Source organism: Stegostoma tigrinum, chromosome 28, assembly GCF_030684315.1.
Source record: "Stegostoma tigrinum isolate sSteTig4 chromosome 28, sSteTig4.hap1, whole genome shotgun sequence".
NCBI classification, from domain to species: domain Eukaryota; kingdom Metazoa; phylum Chordata; class Chondrichthyes; order Orectolobiformes; family Stegostomatidae; genus Stegostoma; species Stegostoma tigrinum.
This window is the reverse complement of record NC_081381.1, coordinates 45559167-45585023: the sequence shown is the minus strand read 5'-3', so window position 1 is coordinate 45585023 and position 25857 is coordinate 45559167. Positions and strand designations below refer to the sequence as shown.

General features: G+C 39.5%; 1 protein-coding gene across 7 annotated transcripts in view; it reads right to left on the bottom strand.

Moving 5' to 3' along the window:
• usp48 (ubiquitin specific peptidase 48) overlaps positions 1 to 25857 on the bottom strand; it is a 135690-nt gene that overhangs the window by 41968 nt on the left and 67865 nt on the right. For 5 of the 7 annotated variants that reach the window (XM_048561611.2, XM_048561612.2, XM_048561613.2 and 2 more), the window contains exons 12-15: positions 18015 to 18215; positions 10381 to 10495; positions 3416 to 3558; positions 303 to 377 (exon numbers count right to left, since the gene is read on the bottom strand). In XM_048561611.2, the coding sequence (XP_048417568.1) occupies positions 303 to 377; positions 3416 to 3558; positions 10381 to 10495; positions 18015 to 18215 (534 nt within the window). Of the gene's footprint in view, positions 1 to 302; positions 416 to 3415; positions 3559 to 10380; positions 10496 to 15911; positions 15983 to 18014; positions 18216 to 25857 lie in introns of those variants that run through there. The other 2 variants (XR_007250496.2, XM_048561616.2) reach the window with 2 other exon arrangements.

Here is a 25857-nt window from a genome sequence, read left to right as displayed (position 1 = left end):
GAGAAACATTCAAATGTTTCTTCCCCTTTATTTTTCTTCCTGTATCTGACCGGATTACATTTCAGTCACTAATTTTGTTTGCCTCTATCATTCCAGTTTCTTTCTCAATCATCAACATACAGCACAGGTTCCACATATTGCTCACATTTTCAGCCAAGTTACACAAATCGCATTTCAGTGGAAAAGAAATCTGACAGGAACACTGGAAGATGTTCCACTCTGGTCCAATATTTGATAATGAGCTAATGAGAAAAGTAAGTTTAAATAAAGTAATTTCACTGCATTAAAATTCTCATACATACCATGAGGACAGACAAGATCTTCATTGAAGTTCATGTCTTCGTCGTCATCCTTTTCTCCTATCATCTCATCGTCCCCTTCAACAAATTACAATGTTGGATGATTTCCCCAAAACATATACAACAAAAATAAGTGTCAAATTACACTAAATAAGCAACAGATAAACATTAAAACGAGATACTTTTTCACAAGCAGCACAACATATTACAAAGGATCATAACATATCCAGAGAATTAAAATAAGGTGGCAATGAGCAATGTAAACTCTCTTTGAAATTCCAACAGACATTTTCCAAGCTGTGCACTGTGTTCTATTCCAATAGTGCTCTATTAATAAAGAGCAACATCTTCTGCACCTTTCAGTACTCTTGGACAAATCACATAACTGTCTTTTTTGATTTTTTTCTGATTCAAATGTTATAAAGCAGAGGTTGACCCCTGGGAACCAAAACCAAAACACCCAAAGAGGAGCACTTCATCCAATAATCTGTTAAAAGGAGCATGAAAAGGGGTGTAACCTGTCTTTCAGCAACTTCTATTGGTTAAATCAAGTAAATCCCTGACACTTTATCATCAAAAAGTAACAATTTATTTATCCATTCTAACAGTGGACAAATTAATTAAACTATTATCAAGCTACTTCTATCTATCAACTATTTGTGAATAATGCAAGATTCTAATGGTATGCTGTTCCAACAAATACAAGTCCCACTTATACAAAAAAAAACAGAATTTATTCTCTCAAAATTAGAGCCCGGTTAGATCTTCTGGAACGTTCTATGTCTTCTCTGTCGATTCTGCTGTTAGGAATGCTTCCTGTCAGGAATCATTGCTAGGCATGCCGCAGTACCGTTGTGAATAGATGGTGCTTTCTCCAAGAGCTGTTATCTCTAGAGATGGCCGTTAGCTCTCATCTTTGGCCAACTGCCCCTTCTTTTATACCCTGGATGACATACCAGTTTCTTTTAATTGCATTCATCCGAGGTTGTCAAAACCTGCGGATTCAAGTTTGATAGGTTTTTGGTATCTAAGTGCCTGATTCAAACTGATTGGCTAAATTCAAAAAACCTGTTGTCTTGATAAAAAACGATGCCTGGCCTACTAATAGTATCGCCTTTCAAAACAAACGTTTCAATTTGGGTGCGCTCTGTACTTTCAAACCTTTAAGCGGCTCATAGGTATCTCCAAGCATAGAAAAGGCATAATGCTTTAAAGGGACCACAATGCTTTCTCCTTAGCATTTTACAAACAAGAATATTTTACAAACATCAAATTCTAACTTCCTGCCTCCCAATCCACAAATACTCTACCCAACTTTGCAACACAACTGAAATCTGAACTTAACAGGAAGGGGGGGGAAAAAAAGGCTGATTATTGAAAATATTTTTAACAAATGTAAGGTGTATTAATTTATATCATATGGTTTGTTCCAAAAGATCAAATTACTGACCCATGGTAAATTCTCATTCTGTAGCATGTTACTTTGATCAGAGATGGATTTGAGCCTCACACCAGCATGCAATGCAAGCTATTAGTCCAGTAGGAGAAATGCTAATAATGCCAAAGATGTTATCTTTTAGGTGAGATATTGATCTTAGGTTGCATCAGTAATACACTTGCATGATAAAGGTCCTGTTGCACCAACTTCCACGTAAAATCTTCAACATATTAAAACATACAGTGCTACTATTCAAAGATGACCGAGGAGCTCCCCCAGTGTCTTATCATCACTCTTCCTCCACTCATAACGACAGGTGAAAAGAAATTAACCACTTGCCAAACTCTCAGTAAAAGCCTTCTACTGCCTAAAATCCCACACCTATCTAACCCTATCGCAGTAAACTCGTTCCACCAGGAAACAAGCCCAACATTACACACAGACAGCTTTCCATCCTCAAATTACACACACTTCATTCTTCGCGTTAAAATGCAGTAAAACACTTGAGTGTCAAGGGACAGTTATAGCTTGACTACTAACACTGTTTCAACAAAATGCCCCAAAGATGAAGAAGAACAAGTCTGAAAATACAGTGAAGGAGGTGACATACTGGTAATTACTACAAACTACTGTTACTACAATTAGACGTTCTGAGTGTTTCTGCCTCTACCACCCTCACAGGCACCGAGTTCCAGATTCTCACCATGTTCCGAGTAAAAAGATTTTCCTTACGTCGCCTCTAAATCTTCTGCCCCTTACCTAAATCTATGCCTCCTCGATTGAGAGGAGTTTTCTTCCTGTCTACCCTATCAATGCCCCTCAATTTTATACATTCGCTTCATATTCCCTCTCTGTTTTAAAGAAAGCAAACCCAGTTTGTCCAAAAACTTGCCTCACAACTGAAAGTCTCCAACATTTCGTAAATCTCCTCTGCAATGCAATCATTTCAAGCCCACCTCCCCAATAATGTTGATTCCACAGATGCACACAAAACTCTAGTTGTGACATAACCAATATTTTATCTAGTTCGCCTCAGATGAAGGGTTAAAAGCAAAAGGAGCATAATTTAAAAGTGAAAGACAGGACGTTTGAGGGATTTGAGGCAATTTATTTGCACCCAGAGGGTGGAAGGAAATCAGGAATGCACAGCATGGGAGGGTTAACTGAGGCAGAAAACCTCAAATCTTTTAATAGTACTGTGATGACCGCTTGAAGTGTCATAACATTCAAGGTTGCGGGCTTAGTATGGGAAAATGAGACTCATGTAGATAGTGGTATATTTTTGGCAGTACAGACATGAGGAGTCAAAAGGCCTATGTCTTACTGTACATTTCTATGATCCTATGAACCTCACCACTCAAGCTATATTCCTCAGCTAAAGGCAAGTATCGCATATGCCTTGAGACCACTTTATCCACTCGTCCTGATAATTTAAGGGACTGGTGTACATGCACCAAGATGACTGATGCTCAGTGTTTCCCACAGCCCTACTGTCTTGCCATTCTTGCCCTGCACAAATGCATTATCACAAATATAAAGACACATATCAACTTAAAACAATACTGTAGTTAAATAAGCTGTCTGCAGAAAATTGCAAAGAATCCATTTTTTTTAAATCATCTAGTTAGCTGGATATTGGATTAGCGGCACTGTTATGAAATTCCTTTTGGAAAAATACCTTTGGCATGCAGATTGTTTAGGCGTTCTCCATTGCTTTTCCCATCAGTATGATCTGGGTCATCTTCCTTTCCATCCAACTGATTAAGTGCTAGTTGACGCCAACTTCGAAGTGAGGCTTTTCCCACCCAGTACCCTTCATGGCTAGAAGAGGTGACAATTAGTTAGCTTTTGAAAACATACAGCATCAAACTAATAAAGTAGATTAAACTTCCTAATCTGGAGTTCCTCAGGCAGGATAGTATCAAATTCAAGTTAAAACAATAAAAACAAAATATGCCAGTAAGAGACCAGGGCAGGTGAACAATGGCATTACTTGCACAAACATGTGACTTACTGTAAATGTGTTTGGACAGCTGTTAATTGTCTGCACTTCTGGTTTAAAAGGAGGGAAAGGTCACCCATCAGTGAATGTTATTCATCTATGAGGGAGATATAATACTCAAGGTTTTTGATAAGATTTGTAGCTCGGATTGTTGACTTACTTGCCAAGCTGGTAAGTTTGTTTGTTAACGTTTCGTCGCCACACTAGGTCCCTTCATCAGTGAACCTCCGGTGAAGTGTCAGTGTTCTGTCCCACATTATTATTTGTGTCTCAGTTTGCTAGGGTGGCATCACTTCAGGATTTGTTTCTTAGTGGTTGATATATGCGGTCTAGCTCTAGATGTTTGTTAATGGCATTCCAGTTTGAATGCCAGGCCTCCAAGAATTCTCACGCATGTCCTTGGAGGGCCACGTTATCCTCGTCGAATTAGTGGCCCTCTTTGTCCAAGACACCTAAGTATGACTCATTTCAATAAGTCAAAGGAGACTGAAACACCTAATAGACAGTTCAAACGACTCCATCCACGCCGCCCAAGAATTCCTCAACATTATCAAGGACACCAGAATAGATGAGGATGAGATCATGGTTTCCTTCGACATGGCTGCGCTCCATAAATCTCCCCCAAGTTAAGGAAACACTACAAGACAGACCATGGATACAGACACCCAACACTACTTACACCATCAGCAAAGACAGCACCCTCAAACTAAATGCCTCACAACCCACTTCACCTTCAATGGGAAGGTATACGGACAAATCAACAGAACACCAATGGGAACACTGATAGGAGGATTAATAGCAGAAGCCGTAATGCAAAGACTGGAACAGACAGCCCTACCCACCATCCAAAACTATGGATCCGCTATGTGGATGACACCCGTGTCATTATCAAATGCTCAAAACTGGAGGAAACCCATCTCATCAAATAACATCCTCACTAGCATAAAATTCACCAGGGATCAGGAGAACAACAACAGACTTCCCTTCCTGAAAACAGTGCTTGAACGTAAGGCCAACAGGGAGCTCCAGACCAGCGTACACAGGACGGCCACCCATACAGATCAGGTACTTAACCACAATAGCAATCATCTCAATATTCATATACGGAGCTGCGTCAAAACACCATCTAAGCAAGCCACAACATACTGCAGCACCCTGGAGCTACGCAAAGCCGAGGCAGAACATCTATACAGCATCTTTAGAAACAAAGGTTACTCAAAGCACAGTCCACCAATACCTACACAACAGACCACAAACAGGAAGACAACACGTCCAGAGACACTAGTCATCCTTCCACACAGTATGGACATATATCTGAGATGACCAAATTCTCCACCCCCTAGGGATCATGGTAGCCCACAAACCAACAGCTAAACGACGAAAATGACTGATGAGAATAAAGGATCCGACAACCACAACTAACAGAACCAACATTATTTACAAGATACCATGCAAAAACTGCCATAAACATTACATATGGGACACTGTGAAAAGTAGCCATCAGAACACCAACTAGCTACCAAGAGACATGACCAACTATCACTCATTTCAATACACATGGACAAAAAGGGATACCAGTTTGACTGGGACAACGTAGCCCGTCCTAGGGCAAGCTACCAAAGACGCATTTAAATTCCTGGAGGCCTGGCACTCAAACCATAACTCCATTAACAAACACGTAGAGCTGAACTCCATATATCAACCATTAAGAAACAAACCTGGAAGTGATGCCACCCACCCTAACAAACAGAGACACATAAATAGCAAAACGGGACATAACACTGATGCTTCACCAGAGGGTCACTGATGATGTTACCTAGTAACAAAACGTCTGCAAACAAACTTAACAGCTCAGCAAACAAGTCAACAACCAGAGATGTAAAATGAAGAATACACCTGGAGTTACAAAGTCATAGTTGAGGCAGCACTGTGTTTCTTCACTATACAGTTGCATTATCCCCAAACAAGGAGGCTCCCTTAAGTACTAAGGAGGTCACCAAACTAATGGTGTCTCTGCAAAAGAAGCTTGTGGCATAATGACATCAATGTGGAGTGATGTGCAGTAACTGAGATTCCCTGTGGCTGCCATTAGCATTGCCTTGCAAATCTGTGCCCAGCCAGGTTATTCTGGAGAGTCTGAGGGTGCTGCAACCCCAGGTAAAATTCACAATGATTTTCTACAGCTTTGTTACAAATAAGTTCCTGGTAGTAACGGAGATTAAGTTAATGCAACAACACAAATTAAACAGGCAAAACTACTATGCTTTATCTCAAATGTAGTGCAAAGATGGAAAAACAGCACTCTAAGAAAGCAAAGAACAAAAGCTAGTGTGTCATACCATTCATGGTGGAAAAACAATCTGGAAAAGTGCTTCACCTGCTCAGTAATAAATGTGCGCAATTTTCATTCCATTGGAAGTGATGGAATGAAATTGGGCTGGTTTGTTAATAGCAATTAACTCATCACATGCACATTCTGCTGCAATGTAACTAAGCAGGTTTCTGGACTATCTGCCACCCTTCCACATACATTAGACATTTCTCCGGTTGACTGCTTTGCAGGTTACACTTTGTGGTCACAGCAGCTTGGGGAGTAACATATCACTGAACATCTACTCACTGAAATTTATATTCGTGTATATACATAACCAATCCCTACCACTGAGATGTATTTTCCAATGGAATTCAAACAATCTTGCCAACGGCATGTAGTTCCTGCTCAAACTACGTTTATTGCTACTTTTGAATCATACACTATGTCAACATGGAAAATCACAAACTTAAATGGGATCCTACATCTCAGGATACAAAACATTTCCTATACAAAAACTTCGCAAATACAAGTGCATTATGAATGAAATAATCAAACAACTTAAAATGCTTTGAAACTGGACCCTCAAATCTAGAAAATAATTTATAGGACAAAAATTTCATAAGTGTCACAATTATTTTTGTTGCCTTAACTGTCCTTTTCAGCCAGATTCATCTAACTTCATTCTGCTATCCTTAACAAATTTAACAGCAATGCATTTAACAAGATCCGCACATTGATGTGTGTGTAGGTTATAGAATTTCTGGGCAGGAAATCTACACATCAAAAGTTGAAGAGTGTAAAAATTGTCCCTAAATCAAAAGGATGTAGGAGTTTTGAAATGTCAGCTTGCTCAGGAGGTAACATTTATACCTCAATTGAATAATCATTAAAGCCCTACATCAAGACTTGGGCACATAATTTAGGTCAGTGATGTCCAATACATCAACCATCAGTCACATATCGTATTTGGAAGCCCAGATATTGTAATTGCCTTCTCGATTAGCAAATGCAAAATGAATGCGAGACATCCTGAGGTTAGTGATCTCAGTACTCAGATTTACATGGCATCCGCATTTATACTGTTGCACATTTATTGGCGACACACAAAGTTAAAAGAGAGTGTGAGAGTATTCTGTGGTGGCTGTGTAGGAGTTACTTCATTTACTCATTTAGTCATTGCTCATCTCTTAAAATTGTGAGCAAATGGATGAAAATACCAAATCTCAACACCATGGAAACTGGATATATGCACCAGGTAGCTTAATCATTTGCAGTAACTTCTAAAGACCAGAAGTAAGCAAGTGCAACCAGGAACAAGAGGCTCTCATTTGGCACGTCACAGTAAAGAGAAAGCTATGTCTAATCACATTCTAGATGGACAAGGCCATAACTGCGTGTCAACATGTTCAGCATGCAGGAACCACTGCACACAAATGCTGGACAACATCTAGAAGCTGCCAACTTTGAAGAATTACTGAAAGATTTTGCTTTTGTGATACATGATGTTCAAGTAACTGTATACGTGAAATAGATTTACCTACGTTATGCACAAAGTGCTTATCCGTAGTTAGCCAGAAATTTCTTTCTCGCAGATTTAGACTGACATTTCTATAACAAAGCACAGATAACTTTGTCCAACCCCCAATGGTACTACTCCATATTCTATCGAGAGCTACATTTTGATTTCAGAGGCTACTTCTCTCCCCCCACACCCCCCACCAAGACCTCAGTATTTATCCTCACTAACCCATTTATTAGGTGATGCAGTCAATTAGTGACAATATTTTCCGTAGTTGTGTCGACTGCTGGGGCATATGGACTCTCTCAGCAGCAAATTTAGAAGAACTAAATCAATATCTTCAATTATCAGCAACCTCCATGAAATTTAAAGCCAGAACACACCACAAGGAGAACAATTTTCTAAACATCACAGTATTTAATCTGGCACACGACAAAAGGCAGATTAATGTGACGTCAATGGCAATGGAGATCGTGCACAGAAGTGGTATTGAGGTAGATAAGCTAATTCAGTGGCAGAATAGTCTACTCCTGTTTCTATGTTAACATTTTTTTTGCCCCAAAATAACTGGCACTTCTTCACCTAAGTCATCATTCCAAACACAACTTCAACAGATCGCTGAGATCAGAGCAAAATGTATTTCTACGGCATATGTTCAAAACTGAAATATTTTAACCAGGTAGTTACTACCTTTTTCAGTACATTTCAGATCATAATCTCAGATTTAAATATAACAATTGAACAATGATTATTACCATAAATTTTACCCAAACAGTAACTGCTGAATTTATGCAGCTTTAAACTAGAGATTCAACATTACTGATTTCAAGTTTTTCTGTCGTACAGTGATTGATTATTTCTTTATTGACAGGTTTAAAACTATTTTCTTTTCTTTACAGCCGTTCTCTTGCAGTCTCATTTTCCTTTCACCACCAGCCCATGATTATATGAGCAGCTCCTTACCAACTCTGTCTATTCTTCCTTTGTGGGAGCAGATTCTGATTGGTTAACCCCCACGATTGAAATTTCATGGGCAGCACCTTGTGCAGCACACAGAAACTGGAAGCAAGAAACCAAACTGAGAGTGTGGATAAGTTCCTGTTAATGGGATGAAAGTTCGAAATTAAGCTAGATATGATCCACTTTCCATTCACTTTGGAACATTAGGATCAGACAACATGCTTTATGAATGACCTTAGTGCTTTTTTTCATGAAAGTGCCTTATTTGTGAAGTGAGCAGAAACTTGGCTCATTAGGTGGTACAGCTTTTCATGATGGATTACAACCATCTAAAATCATCAAATTATTTATTATTCATTAGGTTTTTAGCAATGGGCATCAACTAAACAACTGGCTACTAGTTAATCTACAAGATGTACATGTTAAAATTAATAGTTATAGGTGAAGATCAATGCCTGTTATTTACCTTGTACCAAGCAAAAGGCTAAGACTTCCACAGTCACAAACTCAAATCAAATTGACAATGAGAATAAACCTCAGATGATGGACAGCAGGATGCAATTTGCCTGAAGCAATAACTTTTTGAAACTTTTAAGACATAGGCATGTGGTACAGAACAATATAGAGTGCAATATTCATTTAAGAGCTTCACTCAGACTGTAACCAGCAGAAGCTTAGTCTTCTCCTTCGGTAAAAGCTCATTCATTCAAATGCAGTAACTGAAATATTTTAGTCTTAAAAATTCTCATTTTGCTGTTGATCTCACATTGCCCAATTTAAACAAAGATAAACTTCTGTAGTATTAAAAACACTTCAAGTTCTGGATATTTCACCCATTATGATGAAACAATCAATATCCGCAAAAAGTGATTAAAAAGTGAACTAACCTAAGCCATTGCAATGCTCAATCTAATGGGCTGTGAATGCTCAATTAGTTAATTCAAGATATCCTAAATTGAAAGATTTCTGGAAATTAAGGGAATCAAGGGATGTAGTGACCAGACAGGGAAGTACAATTGATAGAGAACGTGGGCCAGAGTGGCAGGGTAGATTTTCTGGAGGCCATACAGCCCACTCTTACTTCTTCACAATTTTAAATATGTTAAATAATCATGTGACTGTTCATGGAATTATTTCATGAGTAGCATCTGCAAGACTGATTTAGAATGAATATGACTATTCCATAGTTTAGCCAAAAATGATTGGCACTAACTCTTGGTTTTAGACTGTCAATAATGTATCATTCATTATACATCAGTATCTTGGACATTCAACAAGAAGAATAATTTGTAGTTTACATCAGCTCTCATAAGTATAAAGGAAACAAAAAGTCAGAATTGATGTGACAATCATAACGTGTGGATTAGTCAAAATGTTTCATTAGGTTCCAAGGCTTGTCTTTCCTTTCTTTTAGCAAAATGTCAAAATCCTGACAATCAACCTGGGATAAATAAGTATTTCATCTACAAGTTACAAGTGAAAAGAAAGAAGTTAAATCCCTATGATGATCACCTGGAAAAGTAGTTCTGGAGAAACAGAGTCAGCTGGGGACTTATCCTGAGTGACAATGTCTCTCAGGCTTCCTTCCCTCTTGATGGAACATTCCTTCAAAGATGCTGTGCAAGAGCAAATTAGGCATTAAGTAAAAGCACACTGTGCTTCAATAGGCAGCAGACAAAGACACCCCTATGGTAACATGCACTGCATTCAAGCCAAAAATCTCATTCCTGATTTACAGCATCCGCAGTTCTTTTGGTTTTTATTAAGAAAGATAAACAGTACCTTTCAAATGACTAGAAACAAGCTCGTCAGTTTAAAATGAATAGTGGTCTCAAAACAAAGAAGTACCTTTGTAATGTGGTCCTGGTCAAGTTGGAGATGATTTTGTAATCTTCATTTAACTGATTCTTTAATCTAAGTATTCTGCATTTTTCCACCACACAGTCTCGACATAAAGCAGAAGCTAAAAAGAAAAGAATGTTCCTTTAGTAAGCAATAGTTAATTTACAACATTTTTACCTTAAGACAAAGACTGCCACTGATAGTCACATCTAGAGTAACATTAGTGTTTCATACTTCGCAGACAGAGGATCTTCTTGACAAAGTTAAAACACACAATTATAGCTGAACTGGATGCTCAAAACACTAAGGTATTCCCATACTGGACTACGGTTGTTAAGTGGGGAAAAACCCGACTGCGGATAAAAACAAAGAATTGGGGCTGGGTGGATACTGTGGAAATGAAACAGGCATGAAGAAGAACATTAAACAGGCTCTGGAAGACCATACGACAACGTTTGTTTAGCCACATTTTTATCTTTAACCTGCCCCCTCCACCCAATCCATAAAGATCAGACACATAGTTAAAAATGGCTTTGCAAAGGATTTTTAGTTGATTAGCTCAACATCCTTTGTGCTACAAAAGAACCACACACAGGGTATACCAGGCTTGAGTAACAGATTCTACAGTCCAGAAAACTGTCCTGACACAAACAAAATAGATCAATAAAAATAATTAGTTGTGACCTTCCCAATGAAGTGCAAGATAGTACCATATGCATATACAGGTTTGTTATTCACAACAGTCTACATATATACAATACACTAACAAATGGGTTAACACTTTGTTCTATATTCTTTAAATATATTTATATCTCATATAATGTGCACAAAACTAAAGGGAAGAAAGGCAATGAAGACATTTGCTAAGTATAAGTATAAAATTTCACCCCAAAAGTTATTGCAAATAGTTCGTTGCAACCAAAACAGCCAGTAAAACATTTCATTTTCACCTTAAAAATGCCAATCTTAATAGAACCTCTTGTTTTTCTGCAGATGCATTTGGTCCAGGTTTCCTATTTACATAAGTGGGCCATCATGTTTATACCGTATAAGAGAGTCCGTTTATTGGTTTCCAAGTGGACTTAGTTAGTTTGGAGGCGTTGCCACAGGGAATCCTTTAACATTCATTTTGATCATTGAAACGAGAGTCTATACAAACTACATGCAATAAACTTAAAGGGGAAGAGGTAGAAATGGAGAGACAGTGGTATACAGGCTTAAAAGTAGTCGGACAAGTTGAGAGTGCTTTTTGCAGAAACATAATTCTTGGTTTTATAGGTAGCATAATTTCCTTGCTTTGTATTCATGCTTCTAAGGGATTATAAAGCAAAGTAATCTTTAGAGTCTGCTAGAGTTTCATGGTGAACTGAAGACACTACGCTTTAGAAAGAGTGCAGAAGTAATTTGCTAAAATTTCACCAGGCACAGATGGCTTGAAAAGCTGGACATACTCACCCAAAGATTGGGAATTGTGTGTGTGCGTCATGAACGATTTTAATTGAATAAATGAGGAGAAGTGGTTTCCAGTGGCAGGAATGTTACTAACAGATTTAAAGTGATTGCTAAAAGAACCAGATGCAACATGAGGAAAAAAAATAATAAAAATAAAATGAATCTGGAATGCACTGTCTGAAAGTGAGGCAAAAGAAGGTTCAATAGCTACCCTTCAGAGGTCACTGGATAAATATTTGAACAGGATAAATTTTCAGGGCTATGGGGAAAGATGTGTACATCCTGGACAGTTTGCCAAAAGAACTGGTTTAATTTTAGACAGCAAGCTTGTGATTTCTTTACTGAACAGATTCAAGATCTGCTATGCTTAACATTTTGCAACGTTGCCTTTTCCAAACACACACATTCCCAAAATATTAAGGCAGTAACTAACGAATTTCCACTGACACAGAAGCCAAATATACAACGTTTAATTCACAGTTCACATTTGGAACATCCACATTATATCTGCATACCTAACAGATACAGTCCGTCAAGATTACTCAGGTTGATAAGAACCAAACACCACTTTAACTTCATTTATGTTATTTCACTCTTGTTCGTTTCAACGCAAAAAGCCCAATGTTCTTTTATGATGCTTGCAACAAAGGAAGAAAGATGAAAACAATGGAGCGAAGAGGAGTTCTGATCCTGCAGGTAGCCGGAAATATACACAGATTAAAAAAAAAGTGCATTGGAACCTTTTGCAGCTCAGAAGCCAAAATAAATGCTGAGATAAATGACCTAGTCCTTTATTTGATGATATTCTGATTCACAATCCCCCACATAGCCTGTAGATGGACACAAATGTAGGATTCCTGATTATGGTTATGTCACAACATACTCAACAAATTGATCTTGCAAAACTTCAAGCCTAAAACTGCAACACAATTCCCCAAACAAAATATGAGAAAAGGGAGCAGATCAGGATAGGGTAAATATTAGATAGAATGGATTAAAGCCTTTTTTTTTTAGAAACTAGGACATGACAATGATTTTGAAGAGAGAAGTATCAGAAGACGAGTTCCATTGAATTCTAGGAACATTCTATTGAATGTTAGCTGTTGAATGGGAATAGAATCAAGAAAGGTGATAATGAAGGAGGTGATGATGAAGGTGGTGAACTTTAGATCGAAGGGTGAAAGATTTCAGAGACACCACCAAAAAGACGGATTGGGAATTGGAACAGCAAGAGCAAGGAAAAGGTAGGACGCAGTTGCAAAACTGAAAGGTTAGAATGGAGCAGGTAAGAGAGAATGCTTTAAGGCAGTTGTTTGTGAAGAAAAAAGGCTCACTTTGTTTAATTATGATTAATCATAGTAGCATCTGATTCTGTTTGTCAAAATGGATCTTTGTAGTAGTACAAGCTCCCGACCACAATCAAAACAAATTAAAACAAAATGAAAAAAAATACTCTCATTAGTAAGCTAGTGGATATTTTATCAGTTTGTATTGCCCATTGTTGACCCAAAGACCAATATCTCAGGCCTGATGCAGAGCAACGCTCACTCAACAGGACACCAAACTCATAATTGTCACTACTGCAACGTGGTTTATCCATTCTCTCCAGTCATCTTTGTGAATTGTCAGATTTATACTATGAGCTGATATCCTCCAGGATAAATAAACAATATTTATGAAAGTCTGAATATGGGTCAAGACATTTGACAAACTTACTTCACTCTCAAATATACATTCAAAGGGACAGCAAGAAAGGCATGTAGGTTCTTGGTTGTCACATTGAATTTCACATACACTCTACACCCTCCTGTGACCCTCTGACACAAATAATGAAAGAGGCTGAGTTTCCACAGCAGTAGTTTATCCTTGAATCAAAAACTAAATTGTGCTACAGAAATTGCTGGAAAAGCTCAGGTCTGACAGCCACTATGGAGAGAAATCAGAGTTAATGTTTCGGTTCTGGTCACCCTTCCTCAAAACTGATGGTAACTAGGAAAATTGTTTCAGAGATAGTAGGAACTGCCAATGCTGCAGAATCTGAGATAACATGGTGTGAAGCTGGTTGAACGCAGCAGGCCAGGTAATGGTTTTTCTGAAGAAGGGTCCCAACCCGAAAAGGTCAAACTTTCCTGCTCCTGATGCTGCTTGGCCTGCTGTGTTCAACCAGCTTCACACCGTAGCTAGGGAAATTTTGTGTTTTTTTGCAGAAGATAGGGTGGGAGGAGGGGTAAGGAGTAAATGACAGGTGGGGATACAGCCCAAAGATACAGAGAGAAGAACAGTTGGACAGACAAAGGAGTGGATAATGATCTGGCTAGGAGGGTAAATGGCTATTAAATGGAACGGTTAGCAGCTAACAATGGGTTGTGGGTAATATGTGAGCACAAGGCCAAGCGTGTGGGAGTGGGGGCTAGGGCACAGGACAGTTCAAGCCCTAAAATTATTGAACTCAATATTGAGTCCAGAAGGCTGCAGGGCTGTTATTCCAGCTTACACTGAGCTTCACTGGAGCACTACAGCCTCTGGATTCAATATTGAGACAGGGAACAGGCTAGTGTCTTGAAGTGGCACGCAACTAGAAGCTCAGGGTCATTTTTGTGGGCAGAAAATAGGCATTCTGCAAAAAGGGTCAGTGTGCACTTTGTTTCCCCACTGTAGAGGGGATGATATTGGGAGCAGCGATTGCAGCAGACTAGATTGTGAAGTGCAGGTAAAGCACTCCTTCACCTGGAAGGTATGTTTGAGCCTTTGGATATGGAGGGAGGAGTTATTCAGGCAAGTATTACACCTTTGGCAGTTGCAGGGGAAGATGCTATGGGCGGGGTGTTGGGATTGAAGGAAGAGTAGACCAGGAAGTCCTGGACAGAACAGTCCCCGCAGAAGGCAGACAAGGGAGGGGAGTGGAGGGGAATGTGTTTATGTGGTGGCATCCCGCTGGAGGTGGCAGATTTGGTAGCTAATGATTTTCTGGATGTGGGTGCTGGTAAAGACAAGGGGAATCCCACTGTTATTGCAGGAAGGAAGATGGGAGGGGGGTGGGGGTGGGGTAGGCCGGAGTGTGGGTGATAGGTCAAACTCGGTGGAGAGTCCCCAACTGAGGAAGATGGACTTTTCAGATGCTCACTTGTCGAAGCTGGCCTCATCAGAATATATGCAAAGGAGACAGAGGATCTGTGAGAATGGAGTCTTTACAGGAAACAGGGTAGGAGGGAGGATGTACAGTCCAGGTAACTATGGCAGTTGGTGGGTTTATGGTAGATATTAGTGGCCAGTCTATCCCCAGAAATAGAAACAGATGACGTCGAGGAAGGGAAGGGAGGAGTCAGACGTGGTCAAAGCAGTCAGAAATTAAATTCTGCCAATAAGTTTTGTAACATGCTTGCTGCTTGATTTTAAAACAATAACTCTCTCAGATGTTGACATCTGTCTACTGTTCTGTATGTAAATAATCTGCTCAGATTAAAATTGACCCAAATGCTAACGCCACGCTAACCTCTTTTAAAAGAACACTTATACAGTCTGAGCATTGCCTCAATTTATTTCCAACCTTTTCTGATAGCAAGCAAAGGTTCCTTTTTTGCCCATTCCCATTTTCAGATGGATGTCAACTAAAGGAAACTTCCTTCAAATTGAGTAAATACAAATTCAAGTTGCTAAGAGCATGGATTTCATTTCAGTTGGGAGTAGGTGAATCTGTCCATGACATTTATTCAGCAAAGGGAGCACAAGGTTACACTGAGTGTAGAAATTGAGCAAAAGTGGATTTGGAAGGTACCAAACTATAGATTGTAGTACCTTGACCCAGAATTTCAGCAAGGTGTAGTTATTAGTAGATAATACCTTTCCATATTAGTTCTGAGAATGGAATACAAGGAAGTACCGCTATTTTCCTGACATGATTCTAGTTGTTCATATGTTAGTATTTGGTGCAGTTGAGGATGAGGTCTCTTTCAAGGTTGGAGGAGGAGGAATGGGATGATAGTCATGAGTTTTGAGAAAAATACATTTGGGAGCAATGAACTATTGACATTGTCAACATGGGAGTAGATCAAATAAAGTCACAATCAAAAGGTGGCAAATCTCACCTAAGGGCTGCCATTCCTTGAATCAGCTCACAGTAGGTAGCTTGCAGAGCTTGAAAAACACACCAGAATGTCTGGAAATTATGAGTCAAGAAATCAGGCGCACAGCAAAGGAGCTATATATATTTATCTTGATCTTTGGGCACATTAATTCAAAAAAATGTAACAACGGTGTAAAATGGTTGCAGATTAGCAACTTTACTGAACTTCTGGTGCAAATTCAGAGATAGGGTCCTCTGTTTCCAGAGTGAGTGCGCAAGAATATCTAGGAAAGGGTGTCACACAACTTCTGTTTGCTGTCAATAAAGTCAAACATTGTTTACCATGGCTTTACAAAATGTTCAGGCACTACACTGTACCTCATGGCCACTTTTCATAATGCATTTAAGTTCATTTCTGGTAGGTTTCATTAGTACAAGAATGCTTCCTGCTGTAATTGCATATTTAAATTTTAATTGATGGGAGAAGCTGCTCTGTCTCTTCCCTGTAGTTTGCAACTGCAGCTTCAGTGGAGCAGGATCCAGACTGAGAGTCGCAGGAATATGCTAAACTACAACAATTAGTGTAGTTTTCAAGGTGCAGCTATCAAAGTCCTAGCCTAAGCAATACTGAAATCATTAAAAAATAAAATGGAAATTGGAACATGCCAACGAGCAAAACTACACAAAGTTTTGAAGAAAATAAGAAAGCTGCAAAAACAAAAGGGAAAAAAATGTATCAAGTAATACAACATTCTTGTAAACCATAAAAACAGTTTTTTTTAAAAATTCATTAATGGGATGAGGGTGTCGCTGGCTAGGCAGCCTTTATTACCCATTCCTAATTGCCCTGAGGGCAGTTCAGAGTCAACCACATTGCTGTGGGTCTGGAGTCACATGTAGGCCAGATCAGGTAAGGATAGCAGTTTCTTTCCGTAAAGGACATTAGTGAACCAGATGGGTTTTTCCCGATAATCAACAATGGATTCATGATAATCATTAGATTCTTTATTGCAGATATTTTATTGAATTCAAATTCCACTATCTGCCATGACGGGATTCAAATCCAGGCTCCAGAACGTTATCTGGGTCTCTGGATTAACAGTTCAGCAATAATACTGCTGGGCCATTTTCAAACAAAAGAAATCTACTTCTGTAATGCAGAGGACAGTAAAGATGTAAAAATACAAATTGGGAATCCACCTTTGGGAAAGACAAAAGAATAGAACATTTGCCTACTGTTGCATATAATTTTAAATAGGAAGAGTCTGTGAACAAACTCACCCACAGCATTTACATTCCACATGAACCTTCACCCACACAAATTCAGCTAAATTTATTTTCTCCTCCATGTGTTTCAAGCTTCCCTTGAAATAAGTTTCTGCCAGTTGCTTCAATTACTTGGTATAATAGGGGAGTTCATAATCTTTCGGCAGGAACCAAAATCTCTCCTGCACTTCCTAAGATTTATGAGTGACTATTCTTACATTTATGACTAGTTTTATTGACGCAAGTGGAAACATTTTTCCAATGTCCAACTCATCAAACCCTTTCATAACATTGTTATATCTATCAGATCAACAGCGAGCATTCTCTTTTCCGGAGAAGAAGCTCCACGCTCAATGTATCCATCATGAAACAATCTCTCAGTTCTGATGGCTCCTTTCTTTTGCATCTTCTCAGTTTTACAATATCTTTTGATTAGTCTAAAGATCTGAACTCCACAGAATACTCATTCTGATCTTTTCAAGATTCTTTCCAAATTTAGTAGATGCATCTGCTTTCAATTCTGTCACTTCAGCAGCGAGTGTTTTGTTTGTTTTATTCTAAACTGGCCTTATTATTCCTGGGCAACCACCAAGAGTTTTTATATCTGTAATCAGCTTCCTTTGTGCCTCTGAGTAAGAGGCTATTTTTGCAGAAATGCCTTTTTTATTCTTACTAAAATGCACCGCCTAAGTTATCAATATGAAAACTGATTTGCCACCTACACGATCATTCTGACAGTTTACTATAGTGAATGAAACCAAACAATTTATTGAACCTTGTTAAATTAAACTTAATTTAACTTGAGTTTTTGGATATTGTCACCTCTGCAGGCTTTTTAATTCAAAACTGGTTTACTTACCATCCAATCTGGGGCCACCTCCGTATCTAGCATAGAAGACATCAGCTGCTTTCTGAGAGATCCTCTTGACATCACAGATTTTGTCAGGAATTAGTCTGTTATGTGCACACAGGTGGCAAGAATTATCAATTGGTTTTGTTACTGCCGAGTCATCCAGCCACTTCCGTAACCAATCCACAGGTAGAAATTCATAGTGCTCATCTGAAACAAAAAGCAAGCTTCACACTAGCAAACATTGAACTAGTTACACTAATGGAACATATGAAATGAGGTGTTCAGATCATCTTCTGCAGGTACACAGGCAGTGTTCACTTGTGCACAAAATGATAAGTGCAGGCAGCCGTGTACATGTGGCAGCCCTATTGACCAAATTTACTATCATTCACAATGCAAACTCAAAGTTTAAGAATGTCCAGTTGCAAGACACCTCAATGGCCTGGATCCACTTGGAACTTTATATTGCATGTTATACTTGCAGAAGACATGATAAGTTTTTTTAAAAAGGTTACAGCACTATCAGTAGCATGTTTTGAGCAAGAGGGACAGTGGTGAAAAGACATATTAGCTGATTTCAGCATGGTTTAATAAGACATGTACACTGAGCCTGGAAACATTTTGTTAAGTTTGTCCTCTTCCATTCCAACAGGATACAATAGTAAATTGACATATGACTAAACAATCTCCAGTTTTTGAGATGAACGAGATGAAAAGAACTCAGTTCATAGAAAGTTATAGGCCCAAAGCGACCAAGTCCTTCCAAATATACAATTCCCACATTACCTCTCAAATTATTACATGAAAAGAAATAGGAAAATTAGACCTTTTGATCTTGACAGCCTGCTTAGCCATTCCATAAAGCCACAGCTTATCTGCTTATGTTTCAAATTCCACATTCACATTTAATCCTGATAACCCTTGATTCTCTGCCTAACTTCCCCACCTCTGTCTTGTAAGTATTTAATGATCCTGCCTCCTCCACCTTTTGAAGCAGAGTTCCAAATGTGCAGAGCCCGCAAGGGAAAAAGAATTCTAATCTTTGCCCTCCTCTGAGAAAAAGAACAGAAAATGACATCACCAACCCAAGGAAACCTAAACAGATAAATAGAAAGCGGGACATAACACCAGCATTTCATCGGAGGCTCACTGATTATGTTACCTAGAATGGTGACGAAACGTCTGAAAACTAACCTTCCAGCTCAGCGAGCAAACTCACATCTAAAGGAATGGATGCTTGCGGGTGTGTGTCAATCAAGCAGGCAGCTTTGTCCAATGCTTCAAGCATTGTTGGAGCTGCACTCATCCAGGCAACTGAGGAAACTGGAGGAGTATTCCATCACACTCCTGACTTGTGTAATGAGAACAGGATTCAAGGAGACAGCTGGTGAGTCTCTCATTAGTATTCCCAGCTTCTGACCTGCTCTTGTAGCCACTGTGTTTATGTGGTGAGTTCAGTTGAGTTTCTGGGCAATGGTAACCCCCAGGATATTGATTGTGGGGAATTCAGTGATGATAACAATATTGAATGACAAGGGGTGGTGGTTAGATTGTCTCTTATTGGAAACACACATTGCCTGGTACAAATATTGCTCACCACTTGTCAGCCCAAGCCTGGATATTGTCCAGATCTGGACAATTTGTACGTGGGCTGCCCCTATATCTGAAGAGTCATGATTGGTGCTGAACATTGAATGATCAGGGAACATCCCCACTTCTGACCTTATGATAGAGGGAAAGTCATTGAAGAAGTAGCTGAAGATGGCTGGGCCAAGGCCACTCCTCTGAGAAACTTGTTCAAAGATAAATGTAGCCATTTTCCTATGTGCCAGGTATGACTCCAGTCAGGGTGGAGGTGGTGGCCTAGTGGTATCATTGCTGGGCTGTTAATCCAGAGACCCAGGTAATGTTCCGTGGATCCGGGTTCAAATCCTGCCATGGCAGATGGTGGAATTTGAATTTAATGAAATATCTGGAATTAATAATCTAATGATGACCACGAATCCATTGTAAATTGTCAGGAAAAACCATCTGGTTCACTAATGCTCTTCAGGGAAGGAAACTGCCATCCTTACCTGGTCTGGCCTACATGTGACTCCAGACCCATAACAATGTGGCTGACTCTGAAGTGCCCTCTGGGCAATTAGGAATGGGCAATAAACGCTGGCCTAGCCAGTGACAACCACATCCCATGAATGAATAAAGAAGAAAAAAATTAGAGGTTGCCTCAATTCCCACTGATTCCAGATTTACTCAGGCTCCTTGAAGCCACACAGTCAAAAGCAGCCTTGACGTCAAGGGCTGTCACTCTCCCCTCACCTCTGGAATGCAGCACTCCTTGTCCTTGTTTGAACCAAAGCTATAACGAGGCAACAAGCAAACTGGCCCTAGCAGAACCCAAACTTAGCATAACCGAGCAGGTTATTGCTGAGCAGTTGCTACTCGATCGCACTGACACCTTCCAACACTTTACTGATGACCAACAGTAGACTGATGGAGCTGTAATTGGCCAGGTTCGATTGTCTTGTCTTCTGTGTACAGGACATATCTGGGCAATTTTTTTTAACATTATCATGTAGATGCTAGTGGTGTAACTCTCTTCTCCTAATGGTGTAACTCTTTCTCCTAATAAAGGTAGCATCCCATTAGTCTCGTTGATCAGGCCTGGACTTGCAAACTTATTTTTTGTGCCTCATGCACCAGAACACCTAGATTCCTTTGTACCTTGGAAGTTTCCAACTGATCTCTTAAGTAATATTCGGCGTCTTTTTTCTTCCAGCACAAATAAATAACTTCATATTTCGCCATATTATGCTCCACTTGCTAGATTTTTGCCACTCAATCCCATATTCAAGCCAGGGACATTGGTTATAAAAAGATGAAGCCACAGCACAGACCTCAGCCACATATCACTCATCACATCCTGTCATTTGTGCATGCACTATTATGTGTTAGGCAGCCAGTCAAATCTTCTATCCATGCTAATATATTACCAATTACACCATCAGCTTTCATCACCTGTAATAACCTTTGATGCGGCACCTTGAGATTAAAGGCAGACAAGTCCCCAAGGAGGAGTGATGGCTTATACCTTAGGGGCTTAAAGGCAGTGACAGCAGAGATAGTGGATCCATTGGCAACAACATTCAAAAATTCCCCAGATTCTGGAAAAGTTCTAGTGGACTGGAAAAATGCTAATGCATCACCTTTATTCAAAAAAGCAGGTAACAGAAAATAGAAACTATAAACCAGTTAGTTCAATGTGAGTTATTGGGAAACTGTTGTAATGAATTCTTTAGGAAGTAATAACAGGATATTCGTAAAATCAAAATGCACTCCTTCAGAAAAAAGGTGGTTTTATGAAGGATAAATCATGTTTGACTAATTTGCTAAAACTCTTTGACGATAAACCAAACATTTGAGTATAGTAGCTGCAACATGATGTTGGAACTACAGAGGACATTGGTGAGGCCACTTTTGGAATATAGTGTTCAATTCTGGTCACCGTCTATGGGAAAGAAGTTGCTGAACTTGAAGGTGCAGAAAATATATACGAGCATGTTGCTGGGACTGGAGGGTTTGAGCTATAGGTAGAGGCTGAATGGGTTAGGGCATTATTTTCCCTGGAGCAAAAGATGAGGGTGGCCTTATAGAGACATACAAGGTCACAAAAGGCATGGATAGGGTAAATAGCCAAGGTCTTTTTCCTACTGTGAAAAAGTCCAAAACTAGAAAGTATAGGTTTAAGGTGAGAGGGGAAGATTTAAATTAAAAAATTCTGAGGTGTGCACATGAAATGAGATGCCAGAGGTGGTGGTGCAGGCAGGTACAATTACATTTAAAAGGCATTCAAATGAGTAAATTAAATAGGTAGGGTTGGAATGATATGGGCCAAATGTTGGCAAGTGGTATTAAGTCAGATTGGGATGCCTGGTCACTGCAGATGAGTTGGACCCAAGGCTCTATTTCTGTGTTGTATGGCTACATAACAAGCAAAGTTGGTGATACAGATCCTGCAGACATCGCATATTTCAATTTACATTAATTACTTGGATACACAGAGATACAATGCATTTTAGCCAAATTTGCAAATGACACTAAAATAGGTACAATGAAGCAAGTTCACAGACATTATATATGCCTGTTAGAGGAAGGATAAGGCTGGTAAGAGTAGGGGACAATGGATGAATAAAGATATTGAGGCTCTGGTCAAGAATAAGGAGGCATATATAAGGTATAGACAATTGGGATCAAAATGAATCTCCTGAAGAGTATAACAGGTATAGGGGCACTTTTAAGGGGGAAAATAAGAAGGGCAGAAACAGCAAATGAGATAGCCTTGACAGATAAAGCTGAGTGATCCAAAGGGGTTCCATAAGTACATTAAGAGCAAAAGAACAACCAAGGAGAGAATTGGCCGCCTTTAAAGATTAACAAGGTCTTGTGTGTGTGGAACCATAGGAGACAGGAGAGATTAAATGAATATTTCACATAGTTTTTAAGTGTGGAGAAGGAAATGGAGGCTAGGGAACTCAGGGAAATAAATAGTGATGTCTTGAAAACACTCCATATTATAGAAGAGGTAGTGCTGACGGTCTTAAACATAAAAAAGATAGATAAACCTCTGGTACCTGATTAAGTTTATGCCAGGATATTATGAGAAGGCAGGGAAGATATTTGAATCATCTACAGCCATCAGTGAGGTGCCAGACGACTGGAGGGTGGTTAATATTATGCCTTTGTTTAAAGAAGAAAAAGCCTGGGAACTGCAGACCAGCGGAGTCTGACATCAGTGGTGGGTAAGTCGTTGGAGGGGATTCTGAGAGATAGGATTTAAATGCATTTGGAGAAGCAAGGACTGATTACGGATAGTAAACATGGTTGTGTGTGGAAATCATGTCTCTCAAACTGGATTACTTTTTTAAGAATGTAACCAAAAAGATTGATGAGGGCAGAGCAGTAGATACTATCAACATGGACTTCAGCAAAACCTCTGATAAGGTTCCACATGGTAGACTAATTTGTAAGGTTGGATCATATGCTTACCAATTGAACACGAAACTGGATTGACGGTAGGAGACAAAAGTGGTGGTGGAAAGTTGTTTTTCGGAGTCAAAGTTTGCGACCATCAGTGTTCCGCAAGGATCATTGCTAGGTCCACTTTTGTCTGTCATTTATATAAACGATTTGGATGAGAATTTAGGAAGCATGGTTAGTAAGTTTGTGGATGACACCAAAATTTAAAAGTAGGGTCTTGGTCGTGTTGTAGAACAGAGACCTGAACGGGTTCAGATACATAGTTCTTTGAAAGTTGCATCACAAACAGACAAGGTGGTTTAGGAGTGTTTAGCATGCTTGGTTTCATTGGTTAGCGCATTGAATATGGGAGTTGGGACATCATCATGTTGCAGTTGTACAGGATGCTGTTCAGGCCACCTCTGGAGTATGTATACAGTTCTGGTCACTCTGCTTTAGGAAGGATATTATTAAATTAGAGCGGGCTCGGAAGAGTTATCAGGATGTCACCAAAATCAGAATGTTTGAATTATAGGGAGGGGTTGGACAGGCTGGAACTTCTACTAGAGAGGAGGATGAGGGATGATCTTATAGAGGTTTATAGAATTAGGAGGGGCATAAATAAGGTGAATAGCAACAGTCTTTTCCGCAGAGTGAGGGAGTTCAAAACATATTTTTAAAGGTGAGTGGAGAAAGATTTAACAGGGTCTTGAGGCGCAACTTTTTTTTAAACACAGAGGGTGGTTTGTACGCAGAATGAACTGCCAGAGCAAGTGGTAGATACAGTCATAGTTGGAACATTTAAACAAATATAGTTAGGTACTAAATAGGAAATGTTTAGAGGGATATGGGTCAACCGCAGAAGAGTGAGACAAGTTTAGTTTGAGAAACTTGGTCAGCATGGAAGAGTTAGAGCAAAGGGTCTGCTTCCATGCTGTTGACTCCATGACTCCAAGTAAAAATCTACCAATGAATATGGGTAGGTTAGGTGAATGGGCCAAAGTTTGGCACTGAAGTTTAACATGTCATGGAATGCATTGTTGGGAGAGGGTAGTGGAGTCGGCCGCATTAGGGCCATTTAAGCGGCTATTAGATTGACATACGAATGATAGTATAAGGTAGGGGATGGGGGTTAGATAGACCTTAGGTTTAGGGTAGAAGTTCGGCACATCGTGGGCTGTACAGTTCTATGTTCTATGCCTTAGGATGAAGTTATCCATTTTGGTCAGAACAATAAAAAGACTATATGGAGAGACACTTCAAAATGTTTCAGTGCAGAGGGATCTGGGTGTCCTCATTCATGAGTCACAGTAAACTTGTATGCAGGTGTGGCAGGTAATAAGGAGGACAAACAGAATGTCAGAATTTATGGCTAACGTGGTAGACTATAAATGCAGGGATGTATTGATGCAATTGGACAAAGCATTGGGAAGGCCGCAGCTGGAATTCAGTTTTTGGTCCCTTCACGTGAGAAAGGATGCAACTGTGTTCGAGGCAGTTTGGAGATGGTTCACTTAATTCCAGAGATGAAAGGCTGAAAAGTGAGACTGAGTGGTTTATGCCTATACTCACCAGAGTATAAAGGATGAAAAAAAAAGAGATGTACTTGCAAATCTGAAGGTGCCACAGGGGATCAACAATGTAGACGTGGAACGGATGCTTCCCCTTGTCGGGCGACCTAGCAGGATAGGTCAATTTTAGGCTAAGACGTGGCAGATTTAAAACAGAGATGAAAAATCACTTCTTTGAAAGGGTCATGAACGTCTGGAATTCACTATTCAAATGTGATGGACACTGGAGCACTTACTAAATTTAAGGAGAGAGACAGATTTTTAATTAGCAATGGGTCAAAGATTTATGAGGAGATGCCAGGGAAGCAGATTTGAGACTGAGATTAGATCAGCCGTGATTTTATTCAAAGCAGAGCATGCTTGAGGGGCTGAATTGCCTACCCCTAGTTCTTAAGTTTTCAATAGGATAGAAAGTTTAACGTAGTTTGTTGCTTACCTTTGAGAAGCAGAGGAAACTCATGAGCTGAATTTTCAAGCGATCATGGGGTATAGGGATAAAGCAGGAATATGGCACTGGGATCAAGGATCAGCCACGAGCCAAGTGAACGGCAGAGCAGGTTCAAAGGGCCGAACTGCCTACCCTTGCTCCTGTTTCTTATTAATGACCTTCTGGAAATCCAAGCATAGTAATTCTACAGATTCTTCTTGATCCACAGTGCATGTTATGCCTTCAAATAACTCCAGTAAATTGGTGGAACATGATTTCCCTTGACTGATTCCTTTGGTGAATTTCCAGATTCCCTTTGGTTTTTCGAAGTGCAAAGCAATAAATTCTTAAACCTTTCCCACAACAAAATCAAGATAACCAGTCTACTATTCTCCGCCACCTTTATTGAATTGAAAGGTAATACTTGCTACTTTTCAGTGTTATGAACTAAGGAACTTTAGAAAAATAACATCAACTACCACATTAACAACCTCTCAAGGCCTTCAAATGTTCCACCATTTCCTCATTATCTACTATAAACGCCATGTTCTCACTCTCTGGAAGACCAACACTCACTTTCTTAACCCGTTTGCATTTTCTAAATACCTGTACCAAACTACTGCAATCCGTTTTTACTTTCCTAACTAGCCTGCTTTCAGTCTAATTTCTTCCTCCTGATTAACCTTTCAGTCACTAACTGCTATTCCTTATATCCTGACCAATTATATGAACAACACTCATCTTTGCCCAATTTCATGTTTTTCCTTAAGCTGGAGGCTTTTCTTAACTTTAGTTAACCAAAGATGGCGGGTTCTTCTTTCAGAGTTTCTCATTA